Below are 15,496 nucleotides of genomic sequence, written 5' to 3'. Positions count from 1 at the left end.
TTAAAAGAAAAAAAAAATCAAATATCGGCTGTAGATATCGGCCATCAGCTGACCAATTTTTTAAAAATCAGCTTCAGCCGTGGAAAAACACATATCAGTCGACCTCTATTCATGGACTAGCAGCTGACTAGTCATGGTTTTAAATCATATAAATCATTATTATTGTTATATATTAGGATGTGACGCCACACAACTCTACCATCAATCAAGGCGGAGCCAACAAGAGCCAAAAACCAATCAAATGCATCTCGAGTCAGCCGACAGCCAATGGCTCCTCCCGCATCACAACACAGGTAAGACGAATCATCATCTACTCCTTAAAAGAAAAACAAAACAAAACAAAAAAAAACAGATGTTGATGCATCTGACTGGTCGATCACATCTGGATCCATCTGGATCCGCATCCGGCCGCATAAAGCCCTTCCTGTCTCAGGACGTCAGTTGAGGGTCACAGGCAGGATGTCCTCCAGCTTTAACACGACGGGACACGACAGGACGCAGGATCAGAAAGCAGAAGAACGTTACACCATGTGATTTGGGTTTTGAAGCATCTACGACTTCATTCATCTGAACTTCAACCTGTTGAGCTCATCAGTCGAAAAATCAGGATGTGGTTGGATCCATCTACAGCTGAATCTGAGAGAAAAGTGGACACAGTGTTTCAGATTTGGTTCATCCTCAGTAACATCTGTATTAAGCTTTGGCGAACAAATGTAAGAGCTTTTAGGAACAGTTTCAAAATCAGATGCTGTTAATGAGGAGGTCTGATGACACAAATACTTCAAATCCCAGCATGCACCAGAGGACTAGGATACTGAATGAATGAATGAATGAATGAAATCTTTAGTTCGAACATGTAGACAGTGAAATAAAAACAAAAATCAACCAGCAAAATGTAAGTGCTGGTACAAAAATGATTGATAAGCAAACAAACCACAATAAATAAATAAATAAATAAATAAAAATAGTAATAATAAAAGAATAATAGTAATAATAAGAAGATAAATAAAACAAATGAAATGGAATATACATGTTCGAAAAGGAGTAGGAAGAAGTAAAAACTTATGTACTCCTACCCCCAATTTCTATTCCTTATAATTACTGTACAGCAATTATTATTTTGTATGAATATCAATATAATAATGATAATAATAATAATATATAATAATAATAATAATAATAACAATTGTCCAACAATATCACACATCCTCTTTTCTATATACACTAATATGATAATACCCATTTAATACTTATCCTACCAGATATAATACCAGATATTAATAAAAACAAAAAAAAAACCCAGAAAAACAAAACAAATAAAAACATTACATATATAATATAAATACATCTGATATTCTGAGGAAGCCAGAGTGCATTGTGGGAGATGTAATGTGGCATGTGCTTGTACATAGTTATTCTGAGTCTGGTCTGATAGTGAAAGGGTCAGAAATAACTCCTAAGCCCCGCCCCTCCATGATAATCAATGAGACTCTGGTCCAAATAAAATCTGAGAGTACACGTCAAATACGTTTTTCTCATGAGTGATGGTGTTTTAGGTGGATTTAATTTGTGTTGAAATCGTCATCAGTCATTAAAGGTTATTTATTGGTGGCGTTATTAATAACAGGTGATTGACAGCAAGGTTAGTATCATAATTAAAATTAACAAAATGACAAAAACTGGAATTAACTGAAATAAATAAAAACTAAAATTAAAAGAAAAATTATAACTAACTGAAACTGTATGGTGTGCTTACAAAACTAACTAAAATGTATAAAAATTATGGATAAAATTCCCTTTGTTTTCGTCTTTGTTGATGTCGGATTGATATGAAATCGATTTATTTTGACTGAGCAGTTTTAGCTGGTGCCACCGTACGACACTTCACTTTCCGTCACTTGTCGTTTCGAGTCGGCTTTCTGTCCCCACTATACCGGGCAACATGGTACAAAAAATGGCAGAAAGCAGCAGAGTCCTGTATGGGATTTCTTTGAATATAACGGCAAGGAAGGTAAAAAAATATGACAAAACTAAAACTAAACTAAAACTTAACATTTAGAAAAAAACGAAAACTAGAAAAAACTAGCAAACCTGCACCAAAAACTAATTAAAACTAACTGAATCAGAGAAAAAAAGGCAAAAGTAAATAAAATTAAACTATAATGAAAAATCCAAAACTATTAGAACCTCAACAGCTGTTCTGACCAGTCACTCCAGCTGTTGAGTTTCCATGACGACCTCTGTGAGAGCTCAGGTTACATGTGTTCACCTGGACCAGCAGCAGTTTTCTGAGGTTTCTACTCATGTCATCCCGTAGCAGAGGCCCCTCCCCTTCTCTCTGATAGGACGGAGGATGGTGACATCGGCAGTGATGACTCTGTGACTGACAGCTCCTCCACCAACGATGTCTGTTTGCTCCAGCCCGCCCTCTGCCTCAGCACCGCCTCAGAGGAAGCAGACAGGTGAGAGTCCACCTGGGACCACCTGAGTCCACTTTAGTCCACCTGAGTCCACTTTAGTCCACCTGAGTCCACTTTAGTCCACATGAGTCCACATGAGTCCACCTGAGTCCACCTGAGTCCACCTGAGCCCACCTGAGTCCACCTGAGTCCACTTTAGTCCACCTGAGTCCACCTGAGTCCACCTGAGTCCACTTTAGTCCACATGAGTCCACATGAGTCCACATGAGTCTACCTGAGTCCACGAGTCCACCTGAGTCCACTTTAGTCCACCTGAGTCCACTTTAGTCCACCTGAGTCCACTTTAGTCCACATGAGTCCACATGAGTCCACCTGAGTCTACCTGAGTCCACATGAGTCCACCTGAGCCCACCTTAGTCCACTTTAGTCCACCTGAGTCCACCTGAGCCCACCTGAGTCCAGCTGAGTCCACCTGAGTCCACCTGAGTCCACCTGAGTCCACCTGAGTCCACCTGAGTCTAGCTGAGTCCACCTGAGTCCACCTGAGTCCACCTGAGTCCACCTTAGTCCACTATAGTCCACATGAGTCCACTTTAGTCCACTTTAGTCCACTTTAGTCCACATGAGTCCACATGAGTCCACCTGAGTCCACATGAGTCCACTTTAGTCCACCTGAGTCGACATGAGTCCACCTGAGTCCACTTAGTCCACTTTAGTCCACATGAGTCCACTTTAGTCCACTTGAGTCCACCTGAGTCCACCTGAGTCCACCTGAGTCCACCTGAGTCCACTTGAGTCCACCTGAGTCCACCTGAGTCCACTTGAGTCCACCTGAGTCCACTTGAGTCCACCTGAGTCCACCTGAGTCCACATGAGTCCACCTGAGTCCACTTTAGTCCACATGAGTCCACCTGAGTACACCTGAGTCCACATGAGTCCACTTTAGTCCACATGAGTCTACCTGAGTCCAACTGAGTCCACTTTAGTCCACATGAGTCCACCTGAGTCCACCTTAGTTTACCTTAGTCCACATGAGTCTACCTGAGTCCACTTTAATCCACGAGTCTACCTGAGTCCACCTGAGTCCATTTTAGTCCACCTTGGTCTACTTGAGTCCACCTTAGTTTCCCTGTGTCCACATGAGTCCACCTTAATCTACCTGAGTCCATCTTAGTCCACCTTTGTCCACCTTAGTCCACATGAGTCCAGTTTAATCTGCCTGAGTCCAGCTTAGTCCACCTAAGTCCACCTGAGTCCACCTTAGTCCACATGATTCCACTTTAGTCCACTTCAGTCCACCTGAGTCCACCTTAGTCCACCCTAGTCCACATGAGTCTACCTGAGTTGACCTTAGTCCACCTTAGTCCACCTGAGTCCACCTGAGTCCACCTTAGTCCATCCTAGTCCACATGAGTCTACCTGAGTTGACCTTAGTCCACCTTAGTCCACCTATGTCCGCCTTAGTCCACCTAGTCCACATGAGTCTACCTGAGTCAACTTTAGTCCACCCTAGTCCACATGCATCTACCCAAGTCCACCCGAGTCCACCTTAGTCCACCTGAGTCCACCTTAGTCCACCCTAGTCCACATGAATCTACCTGAGTCCACCTGAGTCCACCCTAGTCCACATGAGTCTACCTGAGTCAACTTTAGTCCACCCTAGTCCACATGAATCTACCTGAGTCCACCCTAGTCCCCTGAGTCCACCTGAGTCCATCTTAGACCACCTCAGTCCACCCTAGTCCACATGAATCCACCTGAGTCCACATGAGTCCACCCTAGTCCCCCTGAGTCCACCTGAGTCCATCTTAGCCCACCTCAGTCCACCCTAGTCCACATGAATCCACCTGAGCCCACATGAGTCCACCCTAGTCCACCTGAGTCCACCTTAGTCCACCCTAGTCCACATGAATCTACCTGAGTCCACCTGAGTCCACCTAGTCCACATGAGTCTACCTGAGTCAACTTTAGTCCACCCTAGTCCACATGAATCTACCTGAGTCCACCCTAGTCCCCCTGAGTCCACCTGAGTCCATCTTAGACCACCTCAGTCCACCCTAGTCCACATGAATCCACCTGAGTCCACATGAGTCCACCCTAGTCCCCCTGAGTCCACCTGAGTCCCCCTGAGTCCACATGAGTCCACCTGAGTCCATCTTAGACCACCTCAGTCCACCCTAGTCCACATGAATCCACCTGAGCCCACATGAGTCCACCCTAGTCCACCCTAGTCCCCCTGAGTCCACCTGAGTCCCCCTGAGTCCACATGAGTCCACCTGAGTCCATCTTAGCCCACCTCAGTCCGCCCTAGTCCACATGAATCTACCTGAGTCCACCCTAGTCCCCCTGAGTCCACCTGAGTCCATCTTAGACCACCTCAGTCCACCCTAGTCCACATGAATCCACCTGAGTCCACTGAGTCCACCCTAGTCCCCTGAGTCCACCTGAGTCCCCCTGAGTCCACATGAGTCCACCTGAGTCCATCTTAGACCACCTCAGTCCACCCTAGTCCACATGAATCCACCTGAGCCCACATGAGTCCACCCTAGTCCACCCTAGTCCCCCTGAGTCCACCTGAGTCCCCCTGAGTCCACATGAGTCCACCTGAGTCCATCTTAGACCACCTCAGTCCACCCTAGTCCACATGAATCCACCCTAGTCCACCCTAGTCCCCCTGAGTCCCCCTGTTGAACCCGACCCTGTCCCTCTACCTCCCTGTGTGTCTCAGGTGTGGACAGTTTGTCGGCGTCTCCTCCTCCTGTCTGTGCTCCTCCTTCATCGTCCTCCTCTCCTCCTCCTCCTCCTCCTCCTCCTCCTCTTCGGTCGTCCACCTGTAAAAGACAGAGCTGCAGCCTTCCTCACCATCATCATCACCATCATCATCATCACCATCATCATCATCACAGCACCAATCAGAACCGTCTCTCCTCCACCAAAAGCCACACCTCCTTCAAGACGGACGCCGCCCACATTAGGGAGGTGGCCAGAGATGGTGAGCCAATCAGATCCTTTTACACCACAGTGAATAGAGTCTGACATAAGCAGTGTTTTTTTTCACATGTTTAAGAGTTTTAAATGTTTTTTAATTTAGTGTTAGTTTTTTGTTTTATTTTTTTGCATTTTAATTTAATCCTTAAAGACCTCAACAGCTTCCAACGACCCAAACCATGTACTGATCTAATCTGTTTAATACCTGCTGATCCACTAATCCTAACAATACATGTCAATAATTGGAGTAAAATACAGTTCTTCATCTTTTCATGGTCATCAGATATGACCCATTTGGACGTTCAGAGGCTCCGTAGTTACCGTGGAAACACTGTCATCTTCTACAACATTGATTCCACAGATTCATTATAATGTCTTCACTTGAGTCAATAAATAAAAGGTCAGACTTAGATAAAAATGGATTTAATATAATATATGCTAAAGGTTAGATAAAATCACAAACTTCATAAAGTTTCTGTTCAGTCATACAACAAACACTAGTTTTTCATAGCATTTTTTTCTTAATTTCTGATTAATTCAACCAAACTTAGACAATGTAAATGCAAATCTGTGACTTTAAATGAATCAGAATTAAATGATGCTGAAAAATTAAATGAACTCGGTCACTGTGAGATAAAAACCTGGTTAGAAAGGAGTATAAATTTAAATATTTGTGCTAAAATGCAGTGGGTGAAATAAGCTGCTATAGCACAGATAGTCTAAACCAGGGCTGTCAAACTCATTTTAGTTCAGGGGCCATATTCAGCTCAATTTGATCTGCAGTGGGCCGGACCAGAAAATAATAACATAATTACCTATACATAATGACAACTCCAAACTTTTGTCTTTGTTTTAGTGTTAAAAAACCCTTTAAATTATGAAAATACTTACTTTTATAAACTATCAAAAAAAAAAACCAACCCAAAAAACCTGAAAAAACATAAATTTAAATTAAAAACGTAAGAAAATTTAGTGCAATTTTAACAATATTATTCCTCAACTTCTCATTTGTCCATGTGCATTATGGATCAGATCTACAAAGACACTAAACACTGAGGAACAGGCAGAAAAACTGTTAAAAATGTGCATAATTTTCTTTAGACATTTCAGGTTGTTCATATTCAGGTTATTCACATTTTTGGTACAGGATAGTTTGGAAATGTAAATATTTTCATAATTTAATGTTATTATTTGCACTAAAACAAAGGAAAAAAATTAAGTTGTTAATTCTAGATTTTTTTTTTTTTTTTTGCTTAATTGAAGATTTTTTTTTTTTTTTTACTTAATTGAAGATGTTTTTGTCTTAATTCAAGATTTTTTTAAAAAACTTAATTGGAGATTTTTTTGGCTTAATTCAAGATTTTTTTTGGCTTAATTGTAGATTTTTTTTTTTAACTTAATTGAAGATTTTTTTTTTTGCTTAATTGAAGATTTTTTTTTAACTTAAGTGAAGATTTTTTTTTGGCTTAATTCAAGATTTTTTTTAACTTAATTGAAGAATTTTTTTTTACTTAATTCAAGATTTTTTGCTAAATTTGAGATTTTTTTTGGCTTAATTGAAGATATTTTTACATAATTGAAGACTTTTTTTGCTAAATTGAAGATTTTTTTTACTTAACTGATATTTTTTTTGGCTTAATTCAAGATTTTTTTTTAACTTAACTGAAGATTTTTTTTTGCTTAATTCAACATTTTTTTTTAACTTAACTGAAGATTTTTTTGGCTTAATTCAAGATTTTTTGCTAAATTTGAGATTTTTTTTGGCTTAATTCAAGATATTTTTTTTACTTAATTGAAGGTTGTTGTTTTTTTTTTTTTTTTTGCTTAATTCAAGATTTTTTTTTTTTTTTTTTTTTACCTTAATTGAAGATTTTTTTGGCTTAATTCAAGATTTTTTTGCTAAATTTGACATTTTTTGGCTTAATTCAAGATTTTTTTTAAACTTAATTGAAGATTTTTTGGCTTAATTCAACATTTTTTTTTTAACTTAATTGAAGATTTTTTTTTGGCTTAATTCAAGATTTTTTGCTAAATTCAAGCTAAATTTTTTTTTTGCTTAATTCAATTCAAGACTGTGGAATTTTTGCACTTGGCAAAAACATCCCAGGGGCTGAACTGGACCCTTTGGTGGGCCACAGGTTTGACACCCTGCTCTAAAATCTGCCTAACTATCCGTCCACCTTTACTGTTCTATTCTTTTCCATCACAGCCGTAGTTTCTGTCAAACAGACGGTGAACACACAGTTTTCCTCTGACGGTTGAACACAGCTCTCCTCTGTTTCAGTCCAACACCTCCAACGTGGACGTCTGCTTATCTGCCTCACACACCCAGCGATAACCCCTCCCACTATCAGCCCGTCTGGTTTCCACCAAAAACACCTCCACCCTCCACATCCCAGCAGGATCCCAGCAGCCATGTTAGTTCAGGTGTCACCAGGAGAGCACATATTTATAGTCACAGCAGCTTCGACAGGAAAAGTTTATTATTTGACTACAGCCCGGTGGCCTAGTGACGCTAAAACAAGTTCATTCTTCCTGTTCTACCTGTCATTATGGGATGTAATGAACTGTGATAGATGCTTTTCTTCTGTGAAATGGGTGCTTCTATGAAACTGGACATGGGGGCTAAAAAAATTCAAACCAGATGTAGACTAATGTTATGAAGCAAGTTTGGAAGCACTTTGGCTCTATTTTAAAGATGAATACTTACTGAAATAAAAGAGAATCTATTTTCAGATCAAACATTTTTATATTATTTTACATTATATTTAATACAAAATCTGCAGGCAACACAGTCAAAAGGACACGAAAATTTCGCACTACTATTTTTTTTTTTTAAATATCTCTTTATTCTCTCACAGGTACATTTTGGGAGTTGAACTAATTATTCAAGGCAGAGTGTTTGACAAAAATGACCACTGTTGCAAATCCTTCGCGATTTATATGCGCTTAAATGGGCAGGTTCTGTATGTAACACAAGTGGACCGATGGGTTACATGCAAAACCTGGAATGAGACTGAGATTCATGAAAAACCCACATGTGTGGATTAGATAAAACACTAGGATCGACACATTTAACACAGTGTCTTTATTTAGAGTCTATAGAAGACCATTTACACAAATGTTTTGACACCTCGGGAGCTTTTCCTTTCCCAATTTTGGTCCCATTTTTGGCCCCAATATTTGATCAAAAATTCATTAATTATGGGATGGCTCAGAGCAAAAGTATAATTTTTTTCTGCATTCATATGAGGTCATCATTAGGTCCAACCTGGGGGGAAATATGTCTAAATTACTTCTATTTTTTTTTTTTTTGTCGGGGGGGCGGGGGGGGGGTCTAAAAAAGATGGAAAAGTGCCAGATACCAAAATGTACCCAGTTTCATAGAAGCACCCAGGTGTAAAGCAGTACTAAAATACCTTAGTCAATGGATAGATTTGTGTTAAAATCATCTGATCGGGTTGCTTTTAATAGTTAACAGTTAATCCAGGGGCTCCCGAACTATTCCACTTCAAAACACAAATTTGACATTTCCCCCTAAATTTGACTAAAATACACCATGTCTGCATTTTGACTGACTCTTTATTAGCTTTTTATTAGATATTATTAGCGTGTCACTTTGGTGGCAGGTAATCCTTTAAACACTAAACATTAAACTTTAAACTCTTCCACTGTCAAAACGCTGATCCACTTTTACATAATCTCATCCTGATTCATCCTAGTCTTGTCATCTTGGAATATGTCTGCGTCATCAGCAAAGAAAACATTTGCACATTTTCATGGTTAATACTACAAGGTAAATTCTCTGACGAATCTTTAAAATACGATAGTCTCTGAACGTTCAAATGGGTCATATCTGATGACCATGAAAAGATGACAAACTTCCTTTAGCCTTCCAGCAACGCTAACTCATCAAGGTTATTATCATTAACGAAAACTAACGAAATGACGAACTGAAATAAATAAAAACTATAGTTAAAAGAAAAAAACGATAACTAACTGAAACTGTATTGTGTGTTTACAAAACTAACTAAATGTATAAAATTATGGATAAAACTCCCTTTTGTCGTCTTTGTTAATGTCGGACTGATACAAAAGTGATTTATTTCGCTCTAGCAATTTTAGCTAGCGGCACTATACGGTACTTCACAGTTCGTCACTTGTCGTTACTTGTGGTTTCCAGTCGTCTTCTGGTCCCCACTCTACCTGGAAACATGGAGACTAAAGTTGGGAGAAAACAGCAGAGTCCTGTCTGGGGTTATTTGAATACGACGGAGAAGAAGAAAAAAGATATAAAAAAACTAAAATTAAACTAAAACTAAGCATTTAGAAAAAAATGAATACTAATAAAAACTAGCAAACCTGCTCTAAAAACAAATTAAAACTAACTGAATTAAAGAAAAAAAAAGTCAAAACTAAATAAAACTAAACTATAATGAAAAATCCAAAACTATTATAACCTTGTAACTCATCAGACATAACATATTGGTTTCTGATTGATTGACTGATTGATTGATTGCAGACTGTTGCGCTCACTGTGTCCTGGCCTGTCTCTTCTGCGAGCTCCTGTCCATGTGTTCGGCTTTGGGGGTGTCTGGCCTGCGGAGTGGGCGGGGCCGGCTGCTGCGACTCCATGGGCTGCTGCTGCTGCTGCATGGAGGCGGCGGGGGAGGCGGCCTGCACCGAGGAGGCGTGTCAGGCCGTGTTGGATTGTGGGATACTGGAGGACTGCTGCGGCTCGTCCGACTGTCTGGAGGTGTGTCTGGAATGCTGCTCCATCTGCTTCCCCTCGTAGAAACCGGCCAATCAGAGGAGAGGACAGGTGACGAGGAATAGAAATGAAGACAGACGTCGGACAGCGCGACAAACCGATTATCTTCAGTTAAAAACTAGTTGCTTCTGCTTCCTAAAGACGAAACGTAGACGCCAGGATCAGTGATGTGATTTTAATCAGCGTTTCTTTACCGAAGAATCAGTTGAATCATGTTACCGATGCACAGACGATATTGTTTGTAGCATGAACTCAGGTCTGTACAGAAGATCTGATGGTGATAACTACGATAAGTACTGATGGTTATCGGTCCGTGGTGATTTGTACACTAGAGACTAAAAAAAGAACTCTAATCAGCTGATCTCCATCATATGTGGTTACCTGGAGCGTCGTAAAAAGGGGGTAAACGTGACAAATTCATGGGGCCCAGCATTTCTAGGGGGCCCATAGAGCAGTGGAGGGGGTCCAGTGGATACAGGTTAGAAGTAGAAAAATTCGTGTAAGAGCCACAAAGGCATAGAAGCCGGGAGTTGGATGTTGAAAGTATGTAAAGTTTCAGTTTTGCTTCACTCCAGTGTTACTTATGGACTACTAATTAACACCCCCCCCCACCCCCCACTCCGACAAATCAACAAGATACTGAATTTCACAATGTTTAGCTTTCATGGGGCTCACAATTGCTAGCAGTGCCCCAGGTGGTTACCATGGTGACGCTCTGGCGACTGACTCCTTGGTCTTTACTGAGGTTTTAACGGTGCCTTAGAACTTGAAGGACGTACTTTGTATAGAATGAACTGGCACCAAATCCAGCAGGGGTGATCAGTATTATAAAAGGTTGGGGGTGGTGGTGGGGGTGGGGGTGTGTTCTGAAATAAAATAAAGACTAAAATCTGCAGTTTGATAATTCACGTGAGCCTCTATGACAGCCGAAAAGCACAAGAAAAAGACAGATTTTCAATGTTTTCACTGGTGGTAATGTAGTGGAGATCGGTCTTTCCAGTTTTAATGGTTTTCGTCTTTGTCTTGTCTCATACAAAGAGGATTCTGGGTTTCATTTCATCGCCAGTCAAGATCTAATCTGGCTTTCCGGAAAGACTCTATTGGAATAATCCCTCAATCTACCATCTTGTGCGTTGTTGCTTTGAGAGTCTGTCTCCCTACGTAGAAGAACGACAAACTCCGACCTGTAAATACTGTACACCCTGAAAACAGCAAGACTCAGTTTTATACTTAGCGCCATTAAAAACGCACGGGTCAGAATAATATGTATATTGGCTGGGGCACCAATAAGGGGGGGCATGAACATGACAGATTTATGGAGCCCAGCATTTGTGGGGGCCCATAGAACAGAGGAGGGGGTCCAGTGGATACAGGCTAGAAGTATGAAAATGTATACTCAGTGCCAATGAAAACACAACACTTGAAGATTCTTATAATTTTTTTAAATCGAGAGGATTTTTATTCCATACCGCTCTTTGGAATTAATCATAGGCCATTTCTATACATTAAAAATAAAAAATCACATCCAATTTGTTGACAAAAAATAAGGACAAAGACAGAAACTCCAGGACCCCCAAAAACCAAAAGTCACAAAGCGGTCCCGAGGTGCTGCAGCTCATGTAGCGGTCCTGCTGTGGCGTGGTCACATGTCCTCATCCAGGGCGAGGTCTGTCTGCAGTTGAGCCCTTTCTTCATGCCTCTGTTGCATCCTGACTATGGTGGACACATTGCATTCCAAAACGGCGCGCCACCTTCCGAGCAGAGATTCCGGCCTCCAGGAGCCCCAGAGCATGGCACCTTGGTCACATGTTCAGTCTGGGCATCGCTGAGGTATTACCTCCGCCAAGGAGGTTATGTTTTTGCCAGGGTTTGTTTGTTTGTCTGTCCAGTTAGTGTGCAACATAACTCAAAAAGTTATTGACAGATTTTGGATGAATTTTCAGGGTTTGTTGGAAATGGGATAGGAGAACTGATTACGTTTGGGGGTGATCCGGAAGAAATCCTGGGGTTCTGGATCACTTTGAAATTTTCGTTAACATTGTGGTAAATGGGGCCAAAATTTTCGTTCCCCAATATCTCGCTTAATTATTGACCAAAACTCATGAAATTTAACTCAGGAATTGACAATGGGGTCCTCTATCACATTTCAAGGCTGATCCGGATCTGATCCAGAAGGCTGATTTTATCTACAATTTATATAAACTTATTACTTTTGGCCTACTGTGCCTTTAATATTAAAGGTAGAATTTCTGACAAGCGCCATCGTGTAGCTCAGTCAGTTCCGCATCGGGAGTAATGCCACCGATTTCATGTAGCTTTAATACTTAAGGAGCTAGATCCAGAAGAAAACCGCCAGTTACGAGAAATGTGATTTTCGTGAATAACTACGAACTAATAAGGGAAATAATGATGAATCCAGTGCTAATGGTATGTTTTCATGGTCAAGCAATCTTAAAATATGGGTCAAATAAATATGGGACTAATAGTTATGGTGGAAATCACCAATATGGGGGAATTGTGCAATCTGCATGCAATTTGACTCAGGGATTTACAATGGGGTGTTCTATCAATGCAAAGACTGATCCGGATCTTTCAAAAAGTTATGACAGATTTGGATGAAAATTTCAGGAAATATTGATACTGGCACAAGGAACAAATATTAAATTTTGGTGGTGATCGGGGGGGGGGGGGGGGGGGGGCACTGATCTCCTTGGCGAGGGTCTGCGCTCTCAGAGTGCTTTTCTAGTTGCAAATGATTTGGTGCTTTTCAGTTGTCTTTACACAGTATACAGACATGACCACATCCTGAACTGACCACAGTTTCCTGAACCGAGCAGTTCATAGCTGAGCAATGAGAAAACAAGTCTTATGAATGCAGACAAGTTCATTCAAGTGTGACAATAGCTCAACCCGTCTCGGTTGTTAAGAAGTTGTCTGGGATTATCTTAGACAGGTGAAACTGAAACATACTGATGCAGCTCAGGAACAATAAAACACATTCAGTGTTGCGTTTTCATTGGCACTGAGTATATGATACAGGGTGGGGAAGCGAAAATGTACAATATTTTGAGGCAGGGATTGAAAGACAGTGTAATGACCAATTAGTTTATTGAAAGTCATGAGAAGTTTTGCCACAGAAAATGTCCATAATAGAAAAATGTTTTATTCTATGTGTCCTCCTTCTTTCTCAATAACTGCCTTCACAGACGCTTCCTGAAACTTGCGCAAGTGTTCCTCAAATATTGGGGTGACAACTTCTCCCATTCTTCTTTAATAGTATCTTCCAGACTTTCTGGTAATAGTTTGCTTATAGTCATTCTCTTCTTTCCATTAGAAACAGTCCTTTATGGACACTCCAACTATTTTTGAAATCTCCTTTGGTGTGACGAGTGCATTCAGCAAATCACACACTCTTTGACGTTTTGCTTTCCTGATTACTCATATGGGCAAAAGTTTCTGAAAAGGTATGGATAATAGTGTTAGGTATGATTATGACATCAGTATATGTTTGGTTTCAAAACAATTGACGTAGTGCCTGCTGAGAAAAAAACACGAAACGTTCATTGTACATTTTGCTTCCCACCCTGTATGTATGAAAAGTATAGTTTTGAAGGGATTCACTGTTTCCCTGTTGAAGGACCTTTAGGAACATCGTTACCGTTACTCTTTCCTCTTTTAGGCGTAAGACTTTTTGCCAGTTCTTCGATTCTTCTTCTTCAGAAACATCACTGCTGTAATGCCTGACGTGGTCTCAGCTTAGGAGGCCGTGAACTACGACTCTAGTTTTCACTGAGCAGTTTTATCTGACGTATCTCCTACAACAACTTCTGGTAGGTTGAGCTCCTGCATCCAGACCACAGGACTCCAACAAGAACAGAACCTCGCAAATTCAACTGGGAATTGACTCTGGATAGAACATGATTGGAACTATTTTTGATGTTGCAAAACATTGAAAGTTAAGATAGAGGCTTTGTTTATTACATGTCAAACACTACTTGTTGCACTTTTGTAAAAGTGTTTTGCATCATCAGTGCAGTTGCATTGCCACGTCTCCGCATAAGCGTGGACTTTCTCTTCTTATTTTTTTGCATTTTATATCATCCGACGTCCATTGTTAAGGTACTTTGTTGTTGCCTACTTTGTTTGGGTCATTACAACCTTTAACTAAAAAGCTCAGAATGGACAAAACTAACACCAGCTCCAGCTCCACATAGAGGGATTTTCATTTTCAGGTGTTTTTTTATGATCGCTGTAGGGATTGAGGATGTTTCATCTGGTTGTGATTTGTTATCTTACTGATAGATGCTACTAGAGATTACACAGCGAAACACAATAAGTCATTGGAAAAAGAAGTTAAAAAGCTAATTTAAGAATGTTATATTTTTTGTTTTGTTTTTTGTGGGGGTTGTTTTTGGAGGAGGGGGTTGTATGTTTGTTTTTGTTTTTTTGTTTTATTTAATTTTTTCTTCACCTCTTTAGCTTTGGCTTGTGCAATTCAGTTTCTTCCTTTTCTACTTGAAATGAACTGGTACGGTAGCTAACAATGTTAAATGAGCTTTGTTGTCAAGGAGTGTTCGGGATTGTATGTGACCAGTGTTTGACCTTGGTGAATAAAATTTGTAAAAAAAAAAAAAAAAAAAAAAAAAAAAAGAAATGTAAGAAAATTTTTTTTTGCAGTTTCCATTATCTTTTCTATGCAATACCGTCATTATTCCACGCATTTTTATCGTAACATGTGACATAAATTACTGATTACTAATGATAGACACCTGTTTAACCCTCTGGTATCCGGATGCACATTTTATGCACACTTTGCACTTTGTTTTAAAAAACTTAATATTATTTTTCACAATTTAAATAAGGTTAGAATTCAAGAGGTGTTTAATTTTGCATGATCTTTTAAATTCTTTCCACCAACTAAAATGTGCACATTGTAAACAAAAGAAAATTACCAGACTAGCATCTGTGCTGCCAAGATGTGCCTAAAACGCACTGTTTCTTCCATTTGATCTGTATGATTAGGGCTGACCTGGATTTACAGAAATAAAATCAAATTAGAGCAGAAAAAGAAATCATATATAATATTTAATAGTTTGTTTTATAGTGTGCATTTTACGCACACTTGGTGACAGATGTTAGTAGTTTTGAACATTTGACCTAGCGCCAAAAATAATAATGGAAATTAACCAATGTCACTGTTAATCTTTGACATATGCCAGGATGAAAAAATCAAATAATATGTGATCCACCTTTTCTGTAGTGTCTTGAAAAAAAATATTTTTTTGTTTTTTTTGCATCCAAAAAATGGTTTGTTTGC

The 15,496-nt window shown here is 39.9% G+C and overlaps 1 protein-coding gene across 1 annotated transcript; it reads left to right on the top strand.

Moving 5' to 3' along the window:
• The first annotated feature begins 2,404 nt into the window (after window positions 1–2,404).
• On the top strand, window positions 2,405–11,170 carry LOC115422033 (myoD family inhibitor-like). Its single transcript, XM_030138076.1, is given in 5 exon segments — window positions 2,405–2,462; window positions 5,149–5,412; window positions 9,931–9,997; window positions 9,999–10,552; window positions 10,875–11,170. Coding segments are annotated over 4 exon segments (594 nt in total). The 3' UTR covers window positions 10,204–10,552; window positions 10,875–11,170.
• Window positions 11,171–15,496: the final 4,326 nt, after the last annotated feature.

Source organism: Sphaeramia orbicularis, chromosome 7 (genome assembly GCF_902148855.1).
Source record: "Sphaeramia orbicularis chromosome 7, fSphaOr1.1, whole genome shotgun sequence".
Lineage (NCBI taxonomy): Eukaryota > Metazoa > Chordata > Actinopteri > Kurtiformes > Apogonidae > Sphaeramia > Sphaeramia orbicularis.
The sequence above is the reverse complement of the archived record's forward strand: the minus strand, read 5'-3'. Positions and strand labels throughout refer to the sequence as shown.